Consider the following 25,340-nt stretch of genomic DNA (forward strand, 5'->3'; position numbering starts at 1 on the left):
GAGCTAGTGCAGAACAGGAGAACAGGGAGATAACCCGACTGAAAGGACAAACCCAAGGCTTCGAACATGTGGAACTGCGCAGTTTGACTGAACTCTGCACACTTTATATTTGATTAATAAGGAATCTTGAGGCTTAGAGTTGTTTGGCTCAGAGTCTCTTCTACGTTTCCCTTTCAACTCCCTTAAAACATTCTGTCCTCTGATGTCTAAAGTAGTCCCCAAAGTTTTGTAATCGACTGCACTGATCATTCGATAATGAATTACTGTGTTGTACCCAGGCATAATGAGGACTCTGAAGCTTGGCAAGTAGTCCATGCCTCAAAATCTAGAGATTATCTTAGAATCCACTTGTACCTTTTGGAGATCAAGTACCACTGACAGTCTGCCCAAGTACACCTGACAGCACGAGCAGATAGACTCTAATTGTCCTTATCCTATGTATGCTGGAGAAAACGGAGTTAAACAGGAGTCTGGGTCTCACCGTTTGGATGAACTTGTTGCATATCACCTTCTTGTCACCCCTGCAGAAAAAGGCAGACAAAAACAACTATCAGCAAAACTAGTAACACTGTCCATTTTGGTTACCCCGCTGTTCGTCTTGTCTGGTTCAGTATCGCCAAACACAGGCCATCTAAGCTTTGTACAGTGGTTGTGTATCACAAGCCAAGTTCAGCCTGAACACTTTTTAAAAGGCAGCTCCCGAGTCTCCGGGATTCTGATGAGCTGCCTTTCTGCGCAGCTTCAGCACAGCACGGGGCAGCGAATGAGGCCGGAGGGGCCGGAGGGGCCGGCGGGGCCGGTGCGCGCCGCGGTTCCACAGCTATGGAGGGGGCGGCAGCACCGGGGGCGCAGCGGGGTCGGGCTCGCACGGGCCCTGCTGGGGCAAACCCCGTTACCCCTCCCACGGAAACCGGGCGATTGCCCAGCGCAGCCCAGCGCCGAGCACACGGGCAGCACCGAGTCCCGACCCCGGGCTCACCACTCCTCCCCGATCCGGTACACGTAGACGATGTTGTCGGTCTGGCCGATGGCGATCTTGGTGGAGTCCGGGGAGAAGGCCATGCCTCTGACCGCGTAGCTCTTCCTGCCGTACTGCGGGAGGACGGCGGCTGAGCGCGGGGAGCCCGGCCCGGCCCGGCCCGGCGCCGCTCCCGTGCCCGCCCCGGCCCTGCCCGCTGCGCGGGCTCCGGCCCCGGGCCCTCACCCTGGCGTCCGCGGGCTTGGTGGAGAACTTGTCCCGCCGCTCGCCCTGCTCGTCGTACAGCAGCACCACCCGCTCCGCGGTGCACACGGCGAACCGGGCGCTGCTGGCGGACCAGGCCATGCAGGTCACCCGCGCCGGCCCGTCCTGGGGACACACACGGCTCAGCATGGCCCGACCGCCCCCCGGCCCGTCCTGGGGACACACGCAGCTCAGCACGGCCCGACCGCGGGACTCACACGGCTCAGCATGGCCCGACCGCCCCCCGGCCCGTCTTGGGGACACACGCAGCTCAGCATGGCCCGACCGCCCCCCGGCCCGTCCTGGGGACACACACGGCTCACACGGCCCGACCGCGGGACACACACGGCTCAGCATGGCCCGACCGCCCCCCGGCCCGTCCTGGGGACACACGCAGCTCAGCATGGCCCGACCGCCCCCCGGCCCGTCCTGGGGACACACACGGCTCAGCATGGCCCGACCGCCCCCCGGCCCGTCCTGGGGACACACACGGCTCAGCATGGCCCGACCGCCCCCGGCCCGTCCTGGGGACACACAGCTCAGCACCGGTCCCAGCCCGGCCCGCCCCCCCCGCCGCCCCCGGCCCGACCTGCGGGGCCAGCAGCGTCCGCACGTGCCGCAGCTGCATCGCGCCGGGACCGGGACAGACACCGGGACCGACAGCGGGACAGACACCGGGACCGGATGGCGCTCCCGCCGCCGCCGGGCCCCCCTGGCTCCGCCCCCCGTTGCCTTGGCAACCCCAGCGCCTCGGCCGCTGCTGACGTCAGCGCGCCGAGCGCATTGGCGGCCGGTCCCCCGCGGCCCCGGTACCGGCAGCGCCCGGGCTCGGCTGCGGCTCCGCCATGGAAGCGCTGCGGGCGGCGGGGCGCGCCGTGCTGCGGAGCCCGCGCCTCGCCCGGCACGGCCTGGGGCTCCGCCGGCGGCGCAGTGAGTGCGGGGAGCGGGCGGGGGCCGGGCCGGGCCGGGCCGGGCCGGGCTCACCTGCGGCGCGGAGCCCGCGGCTCCGTCCGGCCGGACAGGGTGCGGAGCGGTGTGGGGCACGGCTGCGGCCTGGCCTGGGGCGGCGGGGCAGCTGCGGGCAGGCTGTGGCGGTGAATCGGTGGGGCTGTGGGCAGGCTGTGGGCAGTGGATCGGTGGGGCAGTGGATCGGTGGGGCAGTGGCGGGGGATCGGTGGGTTGGTGGGCAGGCTGTGGTGGTGCCCGTGGACAGGCTGTGGGCTGCAGGGGCAGTGGGGCTGTGAGGCAGTGGCTGTGCCTGTGGACAGGCTGTGGGGCAGTGGCAGTGGGGCAGTCGCGGTGCCCATGGACAGTCTGTGGGGCAGTGGCAGTGGGGCAGTGACTGTGCCTGTGGACAGGCTGTGGGGCAGTGGCAGTGGGGCAGTGACTGTGCCTGTGGACAGGCTGTGGGCTGCATCCTCGCCACCTCGTCCCTCCACGCTCCCCTGCCTGCAGCCTCTTGCCCCACTTCTGAATCGGGGCCACTCAGACGGGCAGGCTGACGGGCTGCAGGCGGCTGTGGCGGGCAGCAGTACCGGAGCAGCACCGGAGCACGCCGTGCCCCGGCTGTGGCGGGCAGCGCCGGAGCGGGCCGTGCCCCGGCTGTGGTGGGCAGTGCCGGAGCGGGCCGTGCCCTGGCTGTGGTGGGCAGTGCCGGGGCGGGCCGTGCCCCGGCTGTGGCGGGCAGTGCCGGAGCGGGCCGTGCCCCGGCTGTGGTGGGCAGTGCCGGAGCGGGCCGTGCCCCAGCTGTGGCGGGCAGTGCCGGGGCGGGCCGTGCCCCGGCTGTGGCGGGCAGTGCCGGAGCGGGCCGTGCCCCGGCTGTGGTGGGCAGTGCCGGGGCGGGCCGTGCCCCGGCTGTGGCGGGCAGTGCCGGAGCGGGCCGTGCCCCGGCTGTGGTGGGCAGTGCCGGAGCGGGCCGTGCCCCGGCTGTGGCGGGCAGTGCCGGAGCACGCTGTGCCCCGGCTGTGGGCACCCTCCCCAGCCCGAGCAGCCCTTGGCCTCCCTGAGCCGCTGTGCCCGGTGGGTGCGGACACGGGTGCAGTGAGCGTGTCAGGCCTGCGCTGGTGCGCTGCAGGGGCTGCTGTGCTGTCGGCGGCACAGCTCATCCCAGCCGGGCCCCACACACCCAGCCCTGTGCAGCAGGAGGGCTGCGCTTGGGCCTCCTCAGTCACGGCTGCCCGAAGGCGCTGGCAGCCCCGGCACGGTGCCCTTCCACCTGGGGTCGGGGTCCCCGATGCCTGCATGGGACCCGGTGGGTTCCCTGGTAGTTGCCGTTTGTGCCGGAGTGTGCCGCGCAAATAATGTCTCCTGATTTCCCTGTGGGTTTGGGCTATTCCAATTGCAAGTCAGAGCCTTCTGCAAGTGTGCCAGTAATGTTCAGGGAGCTAATCCCAGGAAAGAAGTGAAAAATAACCTTGAGAAGTGTGAGCTTAGTGTGAACAGTAGATACCGAGGCCGTTCCCAGCAAAGTGCACAAACCTGGTTTTTGTAGCAGAGTAACCTCTGTGTTCCTGCTCCTCTGTGGGCTGAGTCCCCAGGAAGAGAGGGACTGTGCCTCCCTGTGTCAGCCCTTCCGCGTGTCCCCTCTCTCGCCATCCATGTGCTCTTTGGGATTTGAGGTAAGTAAATGTGTGATAACACCTGCTTCAGCTCTCCGTGAAAATTATCACCAGGAAGTGCGTGGCACAGGAGAGTCGTTCCTTTGTGTGTGCACGCTAGTCTGAAAACTGAGGCTTTTCTTGGATGAGAGTGAACTTTCTGCTGAAGCCAGTGGCTTTGTCTCGGGGAGCAGAGGTCACCCCGTGGGGCTTTGTGTGTCGCCCACCAAGGGCACGGGTGTCAGGACGTGTAGGGCCGGGGCTGCGTCTCCCACCAGCACACCCGCAGCGTGGTGCAGCACCCGCTGAAACGGGCTGGTTTCTGAAGGACGCCGGAGGGCCGGGGACTGTCTCTGGGGAACCTTTCTGGAGTGAGCAGACACTCTGCCTGTTGTTTGGTTTGTATTTCTGGACTGCAGCAAGGGGTTTCGAAAAGAGAGGGCACAGGAAACAGAAGCCAGGGCCCCTTTAATTCTGTGACCTGTAAAGTAAGGCACGTGGGAGCTGTCTTCCCTCTGTGCGTTGGAGTTCATCCACAAATGTGTTTTCCTGGAAGCTAGTTTGTGCGCTTGAAACGCGAGTCTGAGCTCTGCCTTAACACAGAACCTTCGTGGTGCAGCTGCTTCCCAGTCCCCTCAGCTCGGAGGTGAGCGCTGGATGAGCTGCCCCGGCAGCCCCCTGCTGCGAGCGATGGTCGACAGAGGGTTGGCCTTGGTTGCACAAAGACGCTTGGGGATTTTGATCTGAGTGTGGCAGCAAATGCTGCTGCTCCTGAGCTGTGCCAGCAGCTAAGGGGGTGAGATGAATGCAGTGCAGAGAACATCCTGCTTGCAGTGAAACAGATGAGACCCAGGAATGCAAGGTTTCTGCAGCCAGCAGTGAACATTGCAGCATCCGAGGCCCTGTGCACATCTGCAGGGGCTCGCTGTCGGTGCTGACAGAGCCTGGACCTGCAGGGATGGAGGGCTAAAGCTCTGAGGGTGAACCGTCCTCTTGTGCTGTTCCCCTTCCAAGAACGTCACAGCCAGCTGAGCGAGGCAGCGGCACCGCTGCCCGGAGCCGCGGAGCTGCAGCGGAGCAGAGGGGCTGTGCCGGGCGAGCCGCGGGGCCGCCGGCCTGTGGCTTCTAAGGCATTTTGTCTTTGCAGAGCTTCCTGAGAGCTGGGCTGACATGCAGGAGCCACTGCTTGAGGGGATGTGCTTCACGCTCAAGTATCTAGGCATGACGCTGGTAGAAAAACCCAAAGGAGAAGACATGGCTGCTGCTGCCATCCGCAGGATCGTGGCCACGGTGAGAGCTGGCGCTGAGCCGATATGGAGAAGAGCCAGTTCAGAGCCCAGCTCTGGGCTCCGGGAAGTGTTGGGTCCCAGCCCTGACCCCCGAGGCATCGTGCTGTCCCCAGAGGAGGGCGGTGTGCCGGGCTCTGCCTGTGTGCCGGGGAAGGCGGCCGCAGGAGGCTCTGCCCGTGTGCCGGGGAAGGTGGCCGCAGGAGGCTCTGCCTGTGTGCCGGGGAAGGCGGCCGTAGGAGGCTCTGCCTGTGTGCCGGGCTCTGCCTGTGTGCCGGGGAAGGCGGCCGCAGGAGGCTCTGCCTGTGTGCCGGGGAAGGCGGCCGCAGGAGGCTCTGCCCGTGTGCCGGGGAAGGCGGCCGCAGGAGGCTCTGCCCGTGTGCCAGGGAAGGCGGCCGTAGGAGGCTCTGCCCGTGTGCCGGGGAAGGCGGCCGCAGGAGGCTCTGCCCGTGTGCCGGGGAAGGCGGCCGCAGGAGGCTCTGCCTGTGTGCCGGGGAAGGCGGCCGCCGCTGCCTGCTCCGCACCGCCAGCAGGAGCAGAGCTGTGCCTGCCGCAGCCCGGAGGGCACGGTGCAGTGCCGGGGCGGTGGGACTGTCCTTTCCCGTGTGCATGGCAGCAGTGTGAATGGATTCCAGGGGTGTTCTGTGCAGGACGTGCCTGAGCTCCAGGCTCTGCTTTCCCATCCCTGCACCAGGAGCCTTTGCAGCAAGGGTCCAAGTGGGTGGCCTTCCATACAGAGTCGGGGGGACGCCTCCCAGCGAGGGGGATGAAGACCCTTGCCAGATCTGCAGAGGTGTCTGGTGTCTCCCCACTGCCAGGCACGGGTGGGAGCTCGCAAGTTCCAGAAGGTGATTCTGACGGTGTCTCCAAGGGGCATCTCGCTGCAGGATGCAGACACGAAGGAGATGGTTGAGAACATCTCCATCTACAGGTGGGCACGGGGTGTGGAGGGCCGGGCTGTTCCCCAGCGGCTGCCGGGGAGGGCCGGACCTTTTGTCAGCAGTACCTCCAAGTTTAGATCTTCCTTGGGCTCTGCGAGGCCCGTGTCCCCTCCCTGCCGTGCCCCACAGCCCTGCTGGGCTGAACCCCGAGGCCCGTGTCCCCTCCCTGCCGTGCCCCACAGCCCTGCTGGGCTGAACCCCGAGGCCCGTGTCCCCTCCCTGCCGTGTCCCACAGCCCTGCTGGGCTGAACCCCGAGGCCCGTGTCCCCTCCCTGCCGTGTCCCACAGCCCTGCTGGGCTGAACCCCAAGGCCCGTGTCCCCTCCCTGCCGTGCCCCACAGCCCTGCTGGGCTGAACCCCGAGGCCCGTGTCCCCTCCCTGCCGTGTCCCACAGCCCTGCTGGGCTGAACCCCGAGGCCCGTGTCCCCTCCCTGCCGTGCCCCACAGCCCTGCTGGGCTGAACCCCGAGGCCCGTGTCCCCTCCCTGCCGTGCCCCACAGCCCTGCTGGGCTGAACCCCAAGGCCCGTGTCCCCTCCCTGCCGTGTCCCACAGCCCTGCTGGGCTGAACCCCGAGGCCCGTGTCCCCTCCCTGCCGTGTCCCACAGCCCTGCTGGGCTGAACCCCGAGGCCCGTGTCCCCTCCCTGCCGTGTCCCACAGCCCTGCTGGGTTGAACCCCGAGGCCCGTGTCCCCTCCCTGCCATGTCCCACAGCCCTGCTGGACTGAACCCCAAGGCCCGTGTCCCCTCCCTGCCGTGTCCCACAGCCCTGCTGGGCTGAACCCCGAGGCCCGTGTCCCCTCCCTGCCGTGTCCCACAGCCCTGCTGGGCTGAACCCCAAGGCCCGTGTCCCCTCCCTGCCGTGCCCCACAGCCCTGCTGGGTTGAACCCCGAGGCCCGTGTCCCCTCCCTGCCGTGTCCCACAGCCCTGCTGGGCTGAACCCCAAGGCCCGTGTCCCCTCCCTGCCGTGCCCCACAGCCCTGCTGGGGCTGAGCACAAGCAGGGTCCTGGGCGGCCTCGAGTTCTGGGTCGGTCCGTCTGTCTGTTCCCGGCCCTGCTTGTCTGTTCTGGCACTCGAGCGGGGTGTCGAGGCTGATGGTGAGGAAGCCCCAGACAGGGTAGCACGGCATGTCTGCCTCTCCCTGACACAGGACCCCTCTTCTGGCTGCCAGGGCATGGGGCTGCCATGGACTGCAGCGTTCTCGGGCTGGCTACAGGCTGCAAGAGCTGCTGCGGGTTCTTTCACTGCTGCCAGGGCTGCTTTGGCTGGGCGGGTGTCTGGGGGTGAGGGGAGCGTGGCTGCAGGCTACTGGCTAGATGGGAACCAGAGGCAGGACACGTATTCGGTGCAAAATTTGGGTCTTAGCACCAGAGCTGATGTGCCAAGGCAGATCATCCCGCTGCCTGGCTGCGATCGTGTCCCTGGAAGCAGTCACCCACTCCTCTGTGCTCCTTTTGTCTCAGCGCTTGAGTTCCTACGTGCTCCCAGGACCGAGGAGCACGCTGGGCAGCGCAGCGGGGAATGCCCGTGGAGCAGGGATCTCCTGCGCTGCCAGGCAGCCTCTGGCCTCGCGGTGGGGTCGGGCTGCCTGGTCCTCTGGGGCAGGTGGAAGCCTGAGGCTGCCAGCACTGCTGTGCGTGTGCTGGGAGCACAGGAGGGGACCTGGGTTCCTGGCTGCCCTGAGCAGCTCCTCTCTGCCCGCAGGATCTCCTACTGCACCACAGACAAGCTGCAGAACAAAGTCTTCGCCTACGTTGCCCAGAGCCAGGACAGCGGGGCGCTGGAGTGCCATGCCTTCCTCTCGCCCAAGAAGAAGATCGTAAGCACTTCCCGTCTGCTCTTGGCTCCATGAGGTAAGGGTGGGTGCATGGGCCTTCATTCTCCGCCATCACACAGAGAAATCTGTGCACCTGAGCTGGAAACGGAGCCGGGGACATGTGCGCTCACCTGCTGCAAGGCAGGTGGGGAGCAACAGGAGGTTCTTCTGTCCCAGCTCCCCTGGGGTCTCCTCTTGGGGATGGCTGCCCCCCACGGACAGACAGACACGGCACCAAGCTCTGGCCTTCCGCGGGTGTGCTCTGCAGAGAAAGGCAGCCGGGGGCCCTGGCTCTCAGATCCCGCGGCAGTGGGGCTGTCCTGGCTTCAGGGCCCAGATGGAAGCAGAACGCAGACTTTCCTTCTCTTTCTCATGCACAGGCCCAGGCCGTGACTCTGACTGTGGCCCAGGCCTTCCAGATGGCACTGGATCTCTGGGAAGCAGCGCACGCAGGTAGGAGGAATTTCTCCCATCCCTCTGCCTGGCGCTGAGGTCAATGTCTGCAGTGTGGGAGCCTGCGGGGCTGTGTGGAGGAGCTGGTGAAACACCACGCAGGGGAGCGTTGTCCCTGCTGCCGTTCTCTGCACTGCCCCACACGGGGACCCTGTCCCTGGCTGGGGTGGGGGTGTCCCTGCTCCCCACACTGAGCTCTTCTGCATTGCTGAGCTGTAGCACAGCTCAGGGCCCTGCGGAACCTGCCCTGAGCAGAGGTCTCGCACCCGCGTCTGCACCCTGCCCAGCGCAGCAGGGGCGTCCGTCCCGTGCCCACAGTCCCGCCTGTGCTCCCCCGCTGGGCCTGCTCCAGGCTGCAGGCACTAACCACTGCTTTTGCCCTGTCCCAGGCTCTAGGCAGGAACAGCCCTTTCACCCTTCATGTGTCTTGGAGAGCAGTGAGCCCGGCAGACCAAGTGAGCCAGCCCCCCCGGGGAGCCCTGCCTTCAGGCACCAGTTTGGGGTACAGTATGTGCAAGTCTGCCCGTGCCCAGGGCTGTCTCACATTAGGGCAGGAATAGTAACCCTTACCCAGCTCCTTCCTCCTGGCCTTGCAGGACCATGCCGACACCAGTGCAGCCTCCCTCGCACATGGCAGCCTCGCGTGGAGAGGGACGCTGCTCTCTCACAAGGCAGGCGTGGTCCTGGCTCCGGGAGCTGTCGGGCCCAGCTCTGCTGCAGCCCTCAGCCCTGCTCTGCTGGCACTGTCAAACGGGGCGCTGGGACCTGCTCTGCACCCTTGCTGCCCTGGCTGGGGATGAGACACCGTCTCTAGAGGAGAGGACCCTTTGGTCATCATCTCACCAGCCTGTCCCTCTGCACTATACCTGCTGCATGTCCAGAGCCAGGCGGAGCATCGCGGTGCTGCCGCTCTCACTGTGTCCTGCCCGGGAGCCCCTGGATGCCCAGTCCATGGCCTTGCGGTCCCAGCACTGGCCCGGCCTGGCAGTGGTGGCTGCCGGCAGCCTGCTCCGGGTGGTTCTCTGCCCGTCTCTCCAGCTACAAGCGGTGCTCACCCTGCTCTCGTCTCCGGGCAGAGGTGCGCTGTGTGCAGGACCTGTCTCGCCTTGTTCCCCACTCGCAGCCTGTGTTGGGTGCTCTCCTGGCTGGAGGGGCTGTGGGGACAGCCGTGGTCTCTCCCCGTGCGTGGCTGTGTGCCTGAGCCCCGGGGATTTCAGCAGCCCGGCCCTGCAGGTGCCACCTCTGCCCCTGCTGCCTGTGGGCACCCTTGGGGCCGTGCCTGGTGGGTCACTGTGTCCTGTGAAGGGGCCAGGGGCTGCCCTGCTGCTCCCAAACAGGTGCTGGGCAGCCTGGGCTCGCTCCTGGCAGAGCCCTGCCCAGGCAGGGAGGTGTCAGACAGGTTTGTTTTGTTTGCCAGGAGGAGGAAGAGGAGGAGGAAGATAGCATCAGTGAAACCTTATCCGGGTAGGTGGTGAGCTGCTGCTTGTGCTCGGGGATCTCTCTGGTGAACCCTGTCTTGCTTCCCTCTTTGTACCCTACGCAAGGGGAGCTGCTGGGGCCACAGGCATGGTGGGAGCATGGAGATCTGGTGAAGTGTCAGCCCCTTGTATATGGCGCTCTTCAAGGGAAGGAGACGTGGCTTTGCAGTGTTGGGACAGGCTGGCCTGGGGAAATGGTTTGGTAGCAAGTGGGCCGGTGCCTTCTGCCCTCAGAGCGCCCGGCACTGCCGCGCCAGCGCTGCGCGGTCACGAGCGCGCTGCAACTCAGCAGGTCCTGCTTGGGGCACAACGTGCGCTCTGTTTTCTTCCAAAGCAGCATGGAGGAGCTGGGGAGGGGAGCCCACAGCCCAGCAGGTAAGTTCCTTCCTTCAGTGCCCCTGAAGGGCGGGGGTTGATGGCTCTGCTTCCCCCCCCGGCTGTGCTGCATTCCCCACCGCACATCTCATGGACCAGGTCTTCCTCCCTCTTGCTTTTCAGAGTCAGCACTTCTCGTGCCCAGGGCGAGCTCTCCTACAGCACAGCTACTGTGCCACCGCCTGGGGCAGCCCCTGGACAGCTGGAAGGGGCCAGGAGGGGCTGGTGGCCTCCCCGCAGCTGGCCCCAGGACTGCTGGCCCCAGGACTCCCCTGGGCTAAGCCACATCTCTGCAAGGACGGACCAGCCACTCAGGATTCACCCTGTGCCTGCCCCGGGCCAGACCGTGCCTGCCCCTGCGCCGGCGCTGCCCCGCGGGCACGGGCTCTGCTGGCACCACCGCCATGCAGCGCACAGGCTGCGACGCGCTCCTTGTCCTGCTCTCCGCCTGCATGACCCGCTTCAAGCCACGGCTGCTCCCTGCTCCAGCCCGGGCCGGGCACCAGCCCTCCTCGCTCTGCCCGTCCCAGCGCATGCGGAGCTGCCCCGAGCTCTCCGAGCGTGCAGATGCACCAGCCTGCGCTTCCCGGGCTGCCTGTGCCGCACCTGCCTCCCTCGTTACTCACCCTTGCTCCTCGAGGTGGCCGCTGGGGAGCAGCTGAGGCTGAGCAGCCCCTGGAGATGGTGGAGGAGGCGTTTGGCATGTGTGACCGTCAGCGAGCAACAGGAGGAGCGAGGATGGCCTTGCCGCTGCAGTTCAGCCTCACAGCCTCTCACGAGTGAAATGGGCTGGTTTTTAAAGAAAGCTCTGCCTTTATAGGAGAATAAATGAAGTTTTTTTACTGGTATGGTTTGGGTTTGAGTGCTGGGGTGACATGCACAAGTGTGCAAGGTGCTGTGGCTCTGCTGGGCTCTGGCCTCCTTCTTCCAGGCCAGGCTGCCCGGCTGTGTGCGCTCTCTGCAGCCTGTGGTGTTCGTGCAGGGACAGCAGTCCCCTGGGGGACAGTGTGTCCAACAGCAGGGCATGGCCCAGCAGGTAGCACTGGCACTCCCTTGGGGCCAGAAGTGTGCAGGAGACCTTGAGGACCTGTAGCTCCTGCACAGCACACAAGAACAGGTCTCCTAAGGAGTGCTGGTACATGCACACACAGACATGCAACACCACAGGGACAATGCTGCTTTTGAGCCAGGATGCTTTTATTGAGAAGACCCCACCACGGGGCGTTGCTTATGCTGCCCCTTCCCCACCTAGTCCTGCAGCAGAAGCTGAGCAGCGCCTGGGAGGAAGAGTCCTGAAAGTGCTTTACTGGGAGGTTTATTTCTGGAAGACGCTGGATCCTGTGATGCTGGAGTCCAGGGCTGCAGAGCCAGCACCCTGGCTCAGTGAGAGCCCGCAGAGCAGAGCACAGAGGGAGAGCAGCAGCTGCCACCTCTGCAGCAGAGACCCTGCCCTCGTGTGCCTGCTCCCTCCCGCTGCTGGCAAGAGGTCTCGTGGCCCAGCCCGGGACACAGGGCAGCGCAGATACCAGCGAGACGTCTGCCCGCAGGCTCGGGCAGCGCTGCACCTGCCCCAGCGTGGCCGATGGCTCACAGCCTCGCACGAGCACCAGCAGCTCCGGGCACGCAGGGCCAGCCCTTTCCAACAGGTCTGTGTTCCAGGAGGCCATGGGACCAGCCCCAGAAACAGCAGCAGCAGCAACCATACCCCCACAAGACAGGAGCCAGGAGCAGCGTGTGACGCTGTCACAGCAGGGCTGTCCCCAGAGCAGTGATGAGCCCTGCAGCGCACACCCTCCTGGGCCTCAGCACATCACCGCAGGCAGCGTGGCCACCGCGCTGCACACAGGGTGCTTGGCCGCTCCCCCCAAACAGCCTGAACACAACAGAACTGAGCCCTACAGGGGCCAGCAGCAGTGCCTGCTCCTGCAGCTCTGGGGGTCACGCCGTCCGCCGTCCAGGCACCGCGGCCGCACGAGCTCCTCGTGCTCAACGTGACTTTGTCCCCTGCAGCAGGGAGAGGCCCTGGACCCCCTACACGGCAACGATGGGGCACAGCGCAGCCCCGTTCAGCAGACATCCACTCTACAGCCCCAGAGACAAACCCTCTGGCCCTCGGCCACAACCTCCCTGGCAGCACTGGGGCAAACGCCTGCACTGCCCCATCCCCTTGGCCTCGGGGCCAAATGGAGAGCAGCTCCTGCCCTCCGAGCCCAGCCACAGCAGCCGAGGGCAAGCTCTGCTCCAGGCTGCCGGCCAGGCTGGGGAACCGAGTCCGCGGGCTGCACCGGTGCTGCCTCCCCTCAAGCCCCGGCCCCTCTGCTCCCCTCGACTTGCCCCCGGGCTGGCGGCGTGGCCCCCCGGCCTTTCTCAGCTCCGTGCTCCACAGCAGCAGGAGCGGGGCCAGGCGTGCGGGACGGGCAGGGCTGCACGCTGCATGCATGGCTGGGAGCCGGCTCCATGCACGTCCCCGGACAGGCGCCCTCGGGAAAGCGGTAAGTTCTGATACGCGGATCTTCGCATGCAGAGTTCCAGGCTGTGTGCCTGGTGCTGCCTCTTCTTCCAAGGCCTGCTTCGGCTCCGGCAGGCTGCCCAGGACCCCAGACACGGAGCTGGTGCTGCGCTTACACCTCGATTATGTTGACTGAGGGCGACTTCTTCTAAGAGAGAAAAACCTGCTTTAAAGCCCTGCTTTGCTGAGCCCCTGGGCTGCAGAGCCCCAGCCTCCCAGGGAGGCGCCCAGCCCAGCAGAGCTCCCTGCAGACGGGCTGCAGCCGAGCCCTCTGCCCCCAGCTGAGGTGCCACGAGCTGCAGCAGCGACCTGGCTTCAGCATCTCCCTCGGGAGACCAGGGGAGCCAGCCCCCAGGCCGCAGCCTTCTGCACCCCCCGCAGGAAGGTTCAGGTGGCCCAGATGTGTCACCCCTTGCCAGGTGAGTCCCTTCAGCCACACACTTGCCTCCCCAGGAAGCCTCTGCCCAATGCTGTGCCCCAGGACTCCCGGTGAACCTGCCCCACACTCTTCAGCCTTCAGGCCTTGCAGATGCCTGGTGGCTTCCACCTGGTCCCCAGTGGTAGCCACACTATGCCTGATGCCCGTGGACAGGAGGCAGGTGCAGGGTGAGAGCAGAAAAGGTAAGCAAGGGGTAGGAGGATGTCTGCCATGGGGCAGAGAATCTACAAAGCAGGGCATGACCAGCGCAGAGGGGCAGAGGAGGCTGCCGAGTGCCACATCTGCGCCGCGTCCCCCGCGGCAGCTCCGGTGCGTGCCACGGGAACTGACGGCTGCACGTGCCAAGGGGCATTTTCTCAAAAAGCTGTTGCAAGCACCAGCGGGTACCTTCCTTTACAGTAAAAGGAACACGCTCGTTGAAGAGCACGGCAGATCCGTGAATTCAGGAGGTGCTGTGAAGGGAAGGGGTCTGGCTGCTGCACATTCATTGCGTAGCTCAGCAGGACAGGTGAGCGTCCCCACAAACGCTTCTCAACAGGATCAAGAGCTGCACCATCGTCTGCTACTTCACAGCAGCCTGGCCCTGAAGCCAGGAGGGGGAGCAAATGCAGAGCCTTTTCTTTCTTATACCTCATTCCCAGCTTTATAATTAAGGACTGAAAGAATATACTTGCAGTTCTGTCACCTTCAAGGACGCCAAGAGTACGGTGAGTGCAAAAAGACAAACCGGGGTGCCTCAGCCTGTACAGGTGCACTCTGCAAGCAGCAGACACAGGCCCTTGCACCTGCCTCGGCGGCCCCACACGGGCAGGGGCGGCTTGCAGCGGGGGTCCAAGAGGAGGGATCTTTCGGGCAAGGAGCAATGGGGAAGCAGGGAGGTGCGGCCTTGGCGACGCACGGCAAAGAGAGGACGGGTACCACCCTGCGTGCGGAGCCGTCCCAGTCACACATCCTGCCACCTCTTCCAGTGACCTCCTGCAGTCACCCACGGGGCACACACACTGCCCCACAGAGACCAGGGCTCGCTGCACCCTAAACCCCCCAGGTTTTGTGTTTGGGAGGTGTTTCTCTCTCCGAGAGCCAGAACTGCCCGGGCAGCGAGCGCAGCAGGCAGCAGGCGCCCCCCCGCGCACCTTGCTGCGCAGCAGCCCCCCGCTCGGCCGCTCCGGCGTGCTGTGCTCCGAGGACGGCTTGGTCTTTTCCTTGTTGTTGTTGGAGTCGTTGTCCTTGATGATGTCGTACTGTCTGCAGAAGAGCGCGATCACCGCTGCGGAGAGAGAGGGGATGAAGGCCTCCCCACGCCCCTGCGCCTCCCTCACCCCCGGGGGGCTGCTGCCCCACACCCTCCCGGTGTCCGCCTGGACCCCCCCGGCACCTCTGCACGTGGCCAGGCCGGTCCCCTTGGGCAGACAAGACACAGATGTGGCTGAAGCCACCGGGACACGGGCTCAGTGCCCATGGCTCGGGGTTCTGAGGCCAAAGGCAGATGTCGAGGCACCCAGGGGGACAGTCCTTGAGGTCAGCGAGCAGCCGAGCGGGTTTCAGCGCCTCCAGCAAACACCAGCTCACTGGTCCAGCACTTGCGAACCCTCGGAGCCAGGCCTTGGCTTTGTCCTGTCCTGCAAACTGAGTGTACGGTCACGGTCTTACAGCACCCATCTCACTCGGGACATGTCCTGCAGCGTGGGACCCTGGATGCAGGACTCCGGACCCATGTTTTAACTGTAATCATTAGATGCGCTGGACCCATTCAAACCACGGCGCCTCATCACAGCCCGCGCAGGCCAGACCTGCCCTGCTGGCACAACAACCTGCGCCAGCCGCAACCCAGCAGCAGACACCTTGTCTTCTCTTCCAGTGCACTAGAAAAGTGTTCAAGGCCAGGACAAGGAGATTCCTGCAAGATGCCACTAAAAAATCCTCATTTACTGTCAAGGGAATGGGGGACAAATGACTCCCATTCACAGCAGCCGCACGTGACCGGGCAGGAGCTGACCGTTCTCTCCTGGCTCCCGCTGTTCGCCGGAGCCGTGCTCTGACCAGAACAACCCTGTACGCTCTACGGAACAAACCACCCATCTTACAGCTCCAGCGGACTGACGCAAAGCTGCTGCCAGCCCCTGCAGCGAAGCTGTCCGACGTCAGACGAGCCAGCGAAGGCCCAGGTTACAACAGTTAATGCCAGCCGGGACGCTCCCGCCTGGAGTTCTGCATTGCCCGAGTCCCACACTGTCCCCTGCCCTCCCAGCACAGCCAGCCCACACGATCCAGGCCGCCACTGCTGACATGGGCTGGGGTTTCCCCTTCTACTCCACCGGCTCAAGCTCCTACAGAGACTCAATGGACTTATGGAAAGGATGCCAGACCCACACCAACGTGGCTCTGCACTCTCCCGAGCCCCATCCTCTTCACGGACCCTGGACCGCACCTCTGCCCAGCCTGCTGGGACATTGCCTGCGCGCTCACCTGCCCACATGAGCAGCACGGCCACGATGATGATGATCTCGCCTGTCTGCAGCTGCCTGTCTTTGTCCAGCCCTTCCATGGTGATGTCACCTGCAGGGAAGAGAACGCGGGCGGGGCTGGCAGCAGACACCCTCCCCCCAGAACCCAGGTCAGGGCCAGCAACACAAGGATCTGAGAAGGGGCTCCAGAAGAGAGAGGCCCACGCTGCCCAAACAGGGACGGGTGTGGGATGACATCTTGGCACGGGGAGGACACTCAGGCTGTGGCTTTCCTGTGTCAGATAAACCATCCCAGCTACCACAGCCAGTGAGGGATCCTAACAGCTCAACTGAGTTCAAGTAGAGACCGCACAATGCACAGGAGTTATCGCAGAGGTTATTCCCTATGTAAGGACCAGGGCAGGTTAGGAAGGCCCTGAGCTGAACACAAAAGCTCTGAGGAAAGCAACCCATGTGCGTGCCCTGTTAGACTCTTCTCAAGTGCCCCTCTTAGGGCCAGTGCTGGAGACAGACTCCTGTGTCCAGCGCACCTCTGGGGAATCGCCTCTCCTGGATTCCTGGATCATCTCTCACGGACCAGCAAGCAGGCAAACCCCAAGGCCAGAAGGCACAACATGGACATGAGCAGGAAAGGAGACCACGGGCCTCTGCCATCTGTCCTTTGGTAGTCTGCAGGCTGGGAGATCCAAGAGCCTGCTCAATATGTGCTTCCCAAGGGCAGCAGCTGAGCAGCCCAACGCAGCTGTCCTGCCACAGCCTGCTTAGCTGAACAGGGTGCCAAGGCAGGGCTGTAAACCAGGGCTTGGGGACACTATTGTGGCCACAGTGGACACAACAGCAGCCTGTACCACCCTGCTCCCCGTTATGCCCGTGTGTCCCAAGCATCTGCTGCTCAGGGCAGCGCCTCCCTGGCTGGCGCTGGACCCCTCTGTGCCGCGGACACCGCGGCTGCGGCCCCCGGCAGCACCGGCCGGCCCGAGGAGCCGCCTCACCTTGGTTGGAGCTGTTGGAAGGGAGGCGGTCGGTCTCCTTCAGCGTTCGGAAGTGGACACGCTTACTGGCCTGGCTCTCCCCATAGAGGCCGATGCTCTGCACCTGGATGATGTAGTCAGCATCCTCCGCCAAGTCCCACAGCACGCAGGCACGGTTGGTGGTGTTCACCTCCCGGATGAAGCGCTGCATCTGCCCGTCCTGCCGCTGCCGGAGCGAGGAGCCGTCACCGGGAGCTGCTCCCGCCGGGCACAGACCCGTCTGCAGCGCTGCGCTGGGCACTCTGCCCTCGCTCCTCCCCTCCCGGGCAACCATCCACCCCCGGGCCGCGCCAGCGCTCTGTGCACAGCACCCCTGCGGGCCTGAGCGCCACCGCTCCCCTCTGGAACCCACCATTGCCTGGGGCCGTGCAGGCGGAGCAAGGCAAGCAAAGAGGGGTCCTGTCATGGCTGAAGCACCATCCTTATCCAGAGATATCGCAGGGAAGCCACTGGAGGGACCCCAGCACAACCCATGGCCTGCAGCCTCCCACCAGATGGATGGCTCAGCCAGGGCACCCTGGCACAGGCTGCTGAACAGCAGAGGCGTCCCCAGGCGGCTGCCATGGGAGCTCCAGACTGCGGCAAAGGGCTGGCACAGGAGCATGCTGGCGAGCAGCGATGGGTCCCCGGCCTCCTGGGGACAGAGCCTGGTACCTGCTGTAAGATGGCATAGCCGATGACCACGTCTCCTTCTGGGACGTCCCAGGAGACTGTGGCAGAGTTCGCCTTCAGCTGTGTCACGGTCACGTTGACAGGGGACGGTGGCCTGTCTGGGTGAGCCCAGGATGGACCGAGGCAAGGCACAAGAAAGAGGCAAAAGAAGATGTCTCAGGACAGGCACTGGCCCCTGCACACCCCCACGGGCCCTCTCCAGCACCCGCCCGCAGCGGCACAGCGGCCAGGGCTGCGGGGAGCAGCTCCTCCGGGAACGCGTCCCCAGGAGCGGTGGCGCACGGCGGGGCCAGCGGCACAAACCGGGCACCGTGCTCCTGGGGCTGCGGCAGCCGCCGCTGCGGGGTGCGGGCCAGGGCTGCTCCATGCCCGCGGGCTCCCCTGCGCCACCAGCAGCCGCGGCTCGTGGGCCAGGAGCCCTGCACGGTGCCGGTGGACGTGCTCACGCACACTGCCCTCCGCAGCGTCCTGCAGCGGGGATGACGACGAGCTCGTGAGGCGCGCGGCTGGCCCTGCTCCGCAGGCCGTGCAGCGGCAGACGCGGCTGTTGCTCGCGATACGCGTTCGTGCAAAAGGGATGAGCGACGCTGACCCCGTGCCCAGGCTGCCAGACCCGGCTAAAGACACGAAGGGCCTCCTGTAGGCTCCTTCCACCTTGCAGACAACAGAAAGGGAAATGCATGGACACCTGTCCTGAGCAAAAAATAACGAGAGTTTAAGAGACTATCGTGGCAATTTAACCAGTCCCTGCAGCACAAAATCACCTGAAAAGGAGTCCCTGCAGCCTGCCCCAGAGTCCTGCAGAGACCCTGCTGTCAGAGAGCGATACTCACAACAGCTCTGCACGAGGGCAGCTGAGGGACCTTCCCTGCAGCCCCGACTGCCATCCCTTGGGAAGCGTCCCTCACCAGCGCCAGCACGAGCAGCAGGGCTGCCGGGTGCCACCACGCGCCGGCTCGGGCCGGGCACAGCGCGTTCTGCGCAGGCCAGTCCCAGTCTCTGCAGGGTCCAGGAAACCCAAACAAATCTTACACTGATGCACTTCCTAAACCAAGGTTGTGGCGGCAACATCAGGCTCCTCTAAGCTCTGTGGCTGCCCCGCGGATGTGCACATCACGAATGCCTGGCACACCACCCAGGACCCTGTAGGAAGCAGCCCAGACACAGTATTTATACATCAGCTGCGACAGAAAAATGGGGCAGCTTGGAATAAACACACTATGCAGCTCAATCTGGCCACCTCACCGCCTGGCATCGCTCCCTGCCCGGGGCGGCGAGGAAAGCCCGCTGCAGACGGCAGAGCTGGCGGCCCAGCCTCGCGGCACCGGCTGCGGCGCTGGCAGCAGCGCGCACGCTGCCGCCTGACTCACCCGCGCCTGCACCGTCTGCAGGCTCCGCAGCACCACGAGCAGCGCAGGGTCCTGCACAGGCACACAGACCTGCACAAACAGCCAGCTTTGCTCTGGAAATCAGACACAGGAGCGCAAGAAGAAAGACGCTGAGGCTGCTGTGCGTGTGTCCTCTCTCCCTGTCAACAAGACAGTGTCCTACAAGCTGCTTGTGTAGCACCAGTTCAAACAAGTTCAAACCGAACCCCAGAATGTGAGGGGTTGAAGGGCCCTGGAAAGCTCATCCAGTGCAATCCCCCCATGGAGCAGGAACACCCAGCTGAGGTTCCACAGGAAGGGGTCCAGGCGGGTTTGAATGTCTGCAGAGAAGGAGACTCCACAGCCTCCCTGGGCAGCCTGGGCCAGGCTCTGACACCCTCACCCCAAACAAGTTGCTTCTCCTCTTTCAGTGGAACCTCCTGTGTTCCAGTTTGCACCCATTGCCCCTTGTCCTGTCGCTGGTTGTCACCCAGAAGAGCCTGGCTCCATCCTCCTGACACTGCCCCTTTCCATATTGATCCCCAGGAATGAGTCCCCCCTCAGTCTCCTCTTCTCCAGCTCCAGAGCCCCAGCTCCCTCAGCCTTTCCTCACACGGGAGATGCTCCACTCCCTTCAGCATCTTGGTGGCTGCGCTGGACTCTCTGCAGCAGTTCCCTGTCCTTCTGGAACTGAGGGGCCACAACTGGACACAAGATTCCAGGTGTGGTCTCCCCAGGGCAGAGCAGAGGGGCAGGAGAACCTCTCTGACCCACTGACCACCCCCTTCTAACCCACCCCAGGTACCATTGGCCTTCCTGATGAATATATTGAATAGTACCAGACCCAGCACTGCCCCCTGAGGCACTGCACTGGATCCAGGCCTCAACTGGACTCTGCCCCATTGACCACGACTCTCTGGCTTCTTCCCTTCAGCCAGTTCGCAGTCACCTCACTGCCCGCTCATCCAGACCGCACTCCTCAGTTCAGCTGTGAGGATGCTGTGCAGACTGTGTCCAATGCCTCACTCAAGTCAAGGGAGATCACGTCCACCGCTCTGCCATCATCCATCCATCTTGTTATGTCCTCATAACAGTCAATGAGGTTGGTCAAGCACGACTTCCCCTTGGTGAAGCCATGCTGACTGCCCCTAGTGACCCTCTTCTCCCTGATGTGCCAAGGCACCAAGGAGAAGTCGTTCCATCAGTTTCCCAGGGATGGAGGTGATGCTGACCGGTCTGGAGTTACCCGGGTCCTCCTTCCTGTCCTTTTTGAAGACTGCAGTGACATTTGCTTTCCTCCAGTCCTCAGGCACCTCTGCCGTTTCCCAAGACTTGGCAAAGATGATGGAGAGTGGTCCAGCAATGACCTCAGGCAGCTCCCTCAGCACCCGCGGGTGCATCCCATCTGGACCCATGGATTTATGGATGTCCAGATTGCCTGACTGCTCCCTAACCCAGCCCTCATAACCCAGGCAAACTCCTCCATTGTCCTGCGCTCCTCTGGGACCTCAGCGTACAGGGCTCCCCAGGACAGCCCCCGGCAGAGCAGACAGAGACAAAGAACATTCAGTAACTCTGCCTTCTCTGTGTCTGCTGTCATCGGGGCACCCACCCCGTTCATCAGTGGGCCTACATTGCCTCTGGTGTCAGTTTTATCTGCCATGTACTTGAAAAAGCTCTTTCTCCCTGTGTTCTGCCACAGGCAGGTGAGACAGATAGGAGGGTCACCCACAGAGCCCAGAAAACACGTCCTCAGAGAGACCCCGGGGCTGGGCGCACCCCAGCCTGTCTCACCAAGGGACAGGCGCTGAAGGCAGCAGGAGCGAGGACATCGCAGGACGCTGCGCCTTCTCTTTCAGAACAGGAGGCTGGGAAACCAGAAAGGATTCAAAGACACACTCAAACATCCTTTATCCCATGAAGAGTCTTGCCTGGGGGAACTTGGTTCATCACTGGTTTGCGAGGGGGAGTCTGAGCCAAGTCCCTGTCTGCAGACCCTGGGCTCCCACAAGCCAGCAGCAAAGGAGGTCGAACAACGCTGCAGCGCCGAGCTGGCCGCGGAGCAGCGCGTGTGCTCTGCGTGCAGGGGCCGAGTCCCCGCCGGTGCCCGGTTCTCCGCAGGTTCGGTGCAGCACTCACAGCAGAGCTGCAGGCAGCGCCCTGTCCGTTGCCAACAACCAGGCGGAAGCATTTCAAAGTGTGGGAGACTGCAATGTTTCTGGTGCCCATCAGGTGTAAGAACGGCTGTCCAAGGCCACCGCTGTGCTAGCGAATGTAAGGAGATCAGGAACAGCCCGGGAATCCAGTGGTGGAGACTGGGAACTGCTCTGGTCTGAGCAAGCGTTATGTGCCAAAGGCCCAGCCTGAGCCACGAACCGCTCCCGGGAGGCAGCGCTGATGTGCTCCTTTCTTCAGAACTCACGAGCTTGGTGCTGTGCATGTCACCAGACCCTGCCCGCCGGCTTCAGGACAACCACAGGACTTGGTGCTTCACGGGATGCATCTACAGTCATAAATTAGGTAGCTTTTTACATCTAACGGAATGAGGTCTGAACATGCCCAAAGGGGGCAGCTGGACTTTCCAACCTTTAAGTGTACGTGAGGTCTGATGTCTCTGCGACACACACGTCTGTGGATGGAGCCTGCAGCAGGCTCCCTGCCCTGCACGAGAACTTTCTGGGCCTCTGCAGGAGCCCAGCCTGGCCCAGCCCGGGTCTCCAGGATGGGGATGCTGAGACACGGTCCTGGGGCTGAGTCACGTGTGATTCGAGAAGAAAGGCACTGCTGCTGGGTCCACAGCTGACAGAACTGCCCGGACTGTGCTTGGCCAGAGCTGGTGCAGGCCCCGTGCAGGAATGAATGTCCTGGGGGAATAAAGCCCTGGCACCAAACTGCACAGACACTCAGAGAGCAGGATCTGCTACAGCACCCAGCACCAAGCCCCAGATGTCCTAATGGAGCAAGGGGAGGGCGAGAGGTCACGGGGGCACAGCAGAGCCACACACACGGCCAGTCACCGCTTCAGACCTTGCACATCGCACGCACGCTCTGCGCGGGCTCCAGGCAAGCAGACCCCACCCTGTGTGACAGCGGGACCTGAAGGTGCTCGGGCTGCAGCTCTTCATTGTTCGGCTTGCAGTTCAGCAAACTGCAGAACAGACATTTCCGAGCACAGGGGATCTGCACATCCAGCAGGAAGAGACAGGACAAGAAGTTCCAGAAGTGAAAACGAGAGGAGCTCACCCTAGAAACACGGGGGAATATTTAACCCCAAGGATATACAAGATGGGACCTCACTGACAGTCATTATGCGAAGACCTCCAAAGGACAGCTCACCCCAGAGAGCTTTGTGTACGATCCCCACATTAAGCCTAACATTCTGCAGCCCACTCTGCAGCTGAGGTCAGAGCAGTTTCATGCCAGAGCTGTTGCCATAAAGGTCTGTGAGTGCAAGAGCTCAAAAAAAACTGTGCCTGAAGCCAAATACTAAAACATCCCTGTGAAGCCAAGATGCTCCAACACCCTGCTGGGCCCTCTGGGAAAAGCATGCCACAGTTAAGCCCTGCCCAATGCACTAATCGCTAATGATTCTGCATCATTTATAAGTTATCCAGCTTCACTTTTGATTAAAGCCATATTAAGAAATGGGCATGACCGCAGAAAGAGCAATCACTTAGGGCCTGGCGCACTGTTTGTCCTGCCAGCACAGCAGTGCACTCCTTTCAGGCCAGCGGAAGGGGTGGGAAGAGCTGGCCGGGGGTGCTGGAGCCGGCAGCACTGCAGCATGGCCGGGCAGCATGGATTGCTGACCCGCAGGCAGCCGGGCACTGCGCCACATCTGCCACACAGCCTGCCCTTGTGGGTTAGAGATGCCCCTTGAGAGTGAACCTGGCAGGTGCGGTGCTCGTGGGGATGGGGCGCAGCTCCACTGCATCCTCCCCGTCCTGCTGGGACTCCAGAGAGGGACTCGGCTGCCCCTCGGCCTGTGCCCTTGGGGCTGCTGCTCAAGGGCACCCAGATGTTTGCCCAACTTACCTCTGCGGTGGAGAGGTAGGCATCAGACTGCACATCTAAAAATAAGTGGCTCCTTTTTAACAACCCTGACTGCATTCCCTTCGGAATCCATCAGGCCCTGGAGCGTGTATTTCGCAAGGAGATGGAAAACATGGCAGAACGTATCAGAACTGGTCTGATACTCACAGCTCAATTTAACACGTCAGTGACCTGGACAAGGGGCAAATAGCAGAAGGCCACTACCGACGCAGGGTCATTCAGACTAGTCAAGGGAAGAGAGGACACGGGTGCCCTGGGAGCCGACAGACCTCGGTGTCCTGGCAAACACCAGCCCAGAGCCGGGCGGCAGGAGCCCTGTCAGCCAGGGAGCAGCTGGCAGGAGCAGCCTGGCCGGCGGCACGGAGCGGCACGGAGCGGCACGGAGCGGCACGGAGCGGCACGGAGCGGCACGGAGCGGCACGGAGCGGCACGGCCCGCCGCACGGAGCAGCACGGCCCGCCGCACGGAGCGGCACGGCCCGCCGCACGGAGCGGCACGGAGCGGCACGGCCCGCCGCACGGAGCGGCCCCGCCAGGGGCATTCACTGCAGGGACTCGCTGCTCATGTGAGGGGCAAGGACGGGGCCGAGCGGCCTCGCCGCACGGGAACAAGGACAGCCCGCATGGCCCGCTGCCTCGCCTAGAGCCGGAGGCTTCGAGAGCCGGAGGCTTCGGGAGCCGGAGCCGCTGCGGCGACGGCAGGTGCTCCCGGGAGAGCCCGGTATCCTCTACCGAGGGCCGCACCTCCTCCCACGGGGAGGGGACACGACACGGCCAAGGCACGGCTGGCTGGGGCCGGGGACAGCCCGGGGGCCGGAGCGGGCAGGGCCGGGTCCCCGCGGGGTCGCGGTCAAGGCCGTGTCCGGAACGGGGCGGCCGACGGGAAGGTCCGGCGAGGGTCCGCAGCCCACAGCAGGGTCCGGCGCACACGGCGGAACGACCCGGACGGCGCCCGGCACCGACCCCCGCCCGGGGAGCGCCAGCCCCGCACCCCCGCGGCGAGCGCCGGGCCCCGCGGCAGCGAGCGGAGCGACCCGCGGCCCGTCCCGGCGGCCCGGCCGCACTTACTGGCTCGCACGAAGCAGAGGTCGCAGCTGAAGAGCAGCAGCACGGGGTTGAGGAACGCCGAGAAGCGGGCCATGCCGGCGCGGGGCGCCCGGACTGCGGCCCCGGCCCGGGCGGCAGCCCTGGCACCGGCCCGGCTCCCTGCGCCGCGGGACGGAGCGGGGCCGAGCCCCGGCCGCAGCGCGGGGGGGCGGAACGGCCGCCCGGACCTCCCCCCGCCCGCTCCGCCCCGCGCCGCCCCGCGAGCGTCGCCGCAGCGGCTCCGGCACCGCAGCGGCTCCGGCACCACCTCCCAGCCGGACTCCGGAGCGGCCGGCGCCGCCCCCAGCCGGATCACCAAAATCACCGGCGGCTCCCCCGAGCCGGACTCCCCAGTCTCTACTGCCGCCCCCAGTCGGACCGCCAAAATCACCGGCGGCTCCCCCAAGCCGGACCCCCCAGTCTCTAGTGCCGTACCCCTCAGTCTCTAGTGCCGCCTCCGTGCCAGACCACCAAAATCACTGGCGTCTCCCTCGAACTGGACGCTCAAAATCACCAGTGTCACTCCCCGAGCTGCACCCTCAAAATCACCAGTGTCACCCCCCAAGCTGGACCCCCAAATCACCAGTGCCATGCCCCAGCTGTACCCCCAAACTGCAGTGCTGCCCCCACCCCATCCTGTACCCCATAACCACCAGCACTGCTCCCTGTGCTGCTCCCCAGTAACCACCAGCACCACCAGCATGCTGTGCCCCAATAACCACCAGTGCCCCCGGCACACAGTGCCCCAGTAACCACCAGTGCCCACTCTCCCCGTGCCGTTTTCCCTCACGTGGGGTGTTCACTCGTCTGTTGCTACACACGGAGCCTCGGTGCTCGCACTGCCCTGCTGCGGCCCCTCCACAAACCCCCCGGTTTCAGGGGTGTCATTGCTCCACGACATAGATGCTGCAATATTGAGCCTTTGGCACAGGTGCAGGCTGGCAGGAGGGTCAAGCTCAACCAATGAGCGCCCTTGGATTCCAGGGGCTGCTGAGGTGGCTCAGCATCCCTGTGACTTCGGGCAGACATGGGGACTCCTGGGGCTCCTCACTGTCTCGCTGGTGTCCTTTGCTGCAGTCCGTGTTGTCCTGGCTGTGCAGCAGCCGGACCAAGCCCTGGACGGCAGTGGAGGTACATGTGTGTGCTTGTGGATGTGTGGGCACGTGCATGCACAGTTCAATGCACTATGGCCCCTAAAATTCTTCCCTGCTCACTTCAGGAGGTCTCTCATAGTTACAGGGGAACTGGTCTGAGCTTTGGGGAGGCTGTGGGAGGCCAGGGTAGTGCTGTTGCCATGGGGAGGATTTAGTCTGCAGAGTCAGTGAGAAAGACACAAGCTCTAGCCAAGCAGAAATTGAGGTCTGGCAGGACCCAGGTTAACTTCACAGCTCTGTGGCAGATTGCATGGTCTTTTGGCCTTGTTTAGGTTGTTCAATGCTGCTTTTCAAGTGCTTTTGGTGGATCAGGAGATGACCTGCTCCCATGCTGAGCTTCACTGCTGCTGCAGCGGCTGGGGTGAGGATGAGTCTCCTCTTGCTTTCCCAGCAGGGT

The 25,340-nt window shown here is 64.0% G+C and overlaps 3 protein-coding genes across 20 annotated transcripts in view; 1 reads left to right on the forward strand and 2 right to left on the reverse strand.

The window, feature by feature from the left end:
* The window catches only part of IFT172 (intraflagellar transport 172), a 46,988-nt gene extending 45,049 nt beyond the window's left edge, over positions 1 to 1,939 (reverse strand). Inside the window, exons 1-4 of one of the 2 annotated variants that reach the window (XM_065834979.2) lie at positions 1,812 to 1,939; positions 1,205 to 1,348; positions 980 to 1,092; positions 482 to 521 (exon numbers count right to left, since the gene is read on the reverse strand). In XM_065834979.2, the coding sequence (XP_065691051.1) occupies positions 482 to 521; positions 980 to 1,092; positions 1,205 to 1,348; positions 1,812 to 1,850 (336 nt within the window). In that variant the 5' untranslated portion in view covers positions 1,851 to 1,939. The remainder of the gene's footprint in view (positions 1 to 481; positions 522 to 979; positions 1,093 to 1,204; positions 1,349 to 1,811) is intronic. The other variant, XM_065834978.2, reaches the window with a different exon arrangement.
* A 74-nt stretch (positions 1,940 to 2,013) lies between these two features.
* Positions 2,014 to 11,010, forward strand: LOC136099821 (low density lipoprotein receptor adapter protein 1-like). Of its 11 annotated transcripts, none has more exons than XM_071807252.1 (9): positions 2,014 to 2,152; positions 4,967 to 5,109; positions 5,924 to 6,036; positions 7,751 to 7,865; positions 8,243 to 8,315; positions 8,705 to 8,817; positions 9,733 to 9,779; positions 10,083 to 10,168; positions 10,292 to 11,010. In XM_071807252.1, the coding sequence occupies exons 1-9, from the start codon at positions 2,068 to 2,070 to the stop codon at positions 10,447 to 10,449; spliced, it is 933 nt and encodes a 310-aa protein (XP_071663353.1). In that variant the 5' UTR covers positions 2,014 to 2,067; the 3' UTR covers positions 10,450 to 11,010. The 11 variants fall into 11 exon arrangements, 5 of the variants coding, with proteins under 5 accessions (XP_071663353.1, XP_071663354.1, XP_065690485.1 ...); XM_071807253.1 differs by having other exon boundaries at positions 10,086 to 10,168; XM_065834413.2 differs by having other exon boundaries at positions 10,128 to 10,168.
* Positions 11,011 to 11,347: 337 nt separating this feature from the next.
* On the reverse strand, positions 11,348 to 23,964 carry FNDC4 (fibronectin type III domain containing 4). 7 transcript variants are annotated; one of them, XR_011738588.1, is made up of 8 exons: positions 23,772 to 23,964; positions 17,267 to 17,382; positions 16,574 to 16,778; positions 15,583 to 15,672; positions 14,492 to 14,735; positions 14,250 to 14,383; positions 13,123 to 13,872; positions 12,744 to 12,825 (listed from the first exon to the last, which is right to left on the reverse strand). XR_011738588.1 is itself a non-coding variant. In XM_071807256.1 (7 exons), the coding sequence occupies exons 1-7, from the start codon at positions 23,842 to 23,844 to the stop codon at positions 12,536 to 12,538; spliced, it is 1,149 nt and encodes a 382-aa protein (XP_071663357.1). In that variant the 5' UTR covers positions 23,845 to 23,962; the 3' UTR covers positions 11,348 to 12,535. The 7 variants fall into 7 exon arrangements, 5 of the variants coding, with proteins under 5 accessions (XP_071663357.1, XP_071663356.1, XP_065690489.1 ...); XM_071807256.1 differs by lacking the exon at positions 13,123 to 13,872 and having other exon boundaries at positions 11,348 to 12,822; positions 23,772 to 23,962; XM_071807255.1 differs by lacking the exon at positions 13,123 to 13,872 and having other exon boundaries at positions 11,348 to 12,825; positions 23,772 to 23,962.
* Between the last annotated feature and the right edge of the window lie 1,376 nt (positions 23,965 to 25,340).

This window comes from Patagioenas fasciata, chromosome 3 (assembly GCF_037038585.1).
Source record: "Patagioenas fasciata isolate bPatFas1 chromosome 3, bPatFas1.hap1, whole genome shotgun sequence".
NCBI classification, from domain to species: domain Eukaryota; kingdom Metazoa; phylum Chordata; class Aves; order Columbiformes; family Columbidae; genus Patagioenas; species Patagioenas fasciata.

Bases quoted from the DNA above. Each gene is read 5' to 3' on its own strand.
- LOC136099821 (XM_071807252.1), top strand. From the start codon at position 2,068: ATGGAAGCGCTGCGGGCGGCGGGGCGCGCCGTGCTGCGGAGCCCGCGC. The intron at 2,153-4,966 runs GTGAGTGCGGGG...TTGTCTTTGCAG, and splicing joins GGGGCTCCGCCGGCGGCGCA to AGCTTCCTGAGAGCTGGGCT. The intron at 8,818-9,732 runs GTACAGTATGTG...TTTGTTTGCCAG, and splicing joins CCTTCAGGCACCAGTTTGGG to GAGGAGGAAGAGGAGGAGGA.
- FNDC4 (XM_071807255.1), bottom strand. From the start codon at position 23,844: ATGGCCCGCTTCTCGGCGTTCCTCAACCCCGTGCTGCTGCTCTTCAGC. The intron at 14,736-15,582 runs GTGAGCGCGCAG...CTCAGTTTGCAG, and splicing joins CGTGCTGCTCATGTGGGCAG to GACAGGACAAAGCCAAGGCC. The intron at 14,384-14,491 runs GTGCCGGGGGGG...CTCTCTCCGCAG, and splicing joins CGGCCTGGCCACGTGCAGAG to CGGTGATCGCGCTCTTCTGC.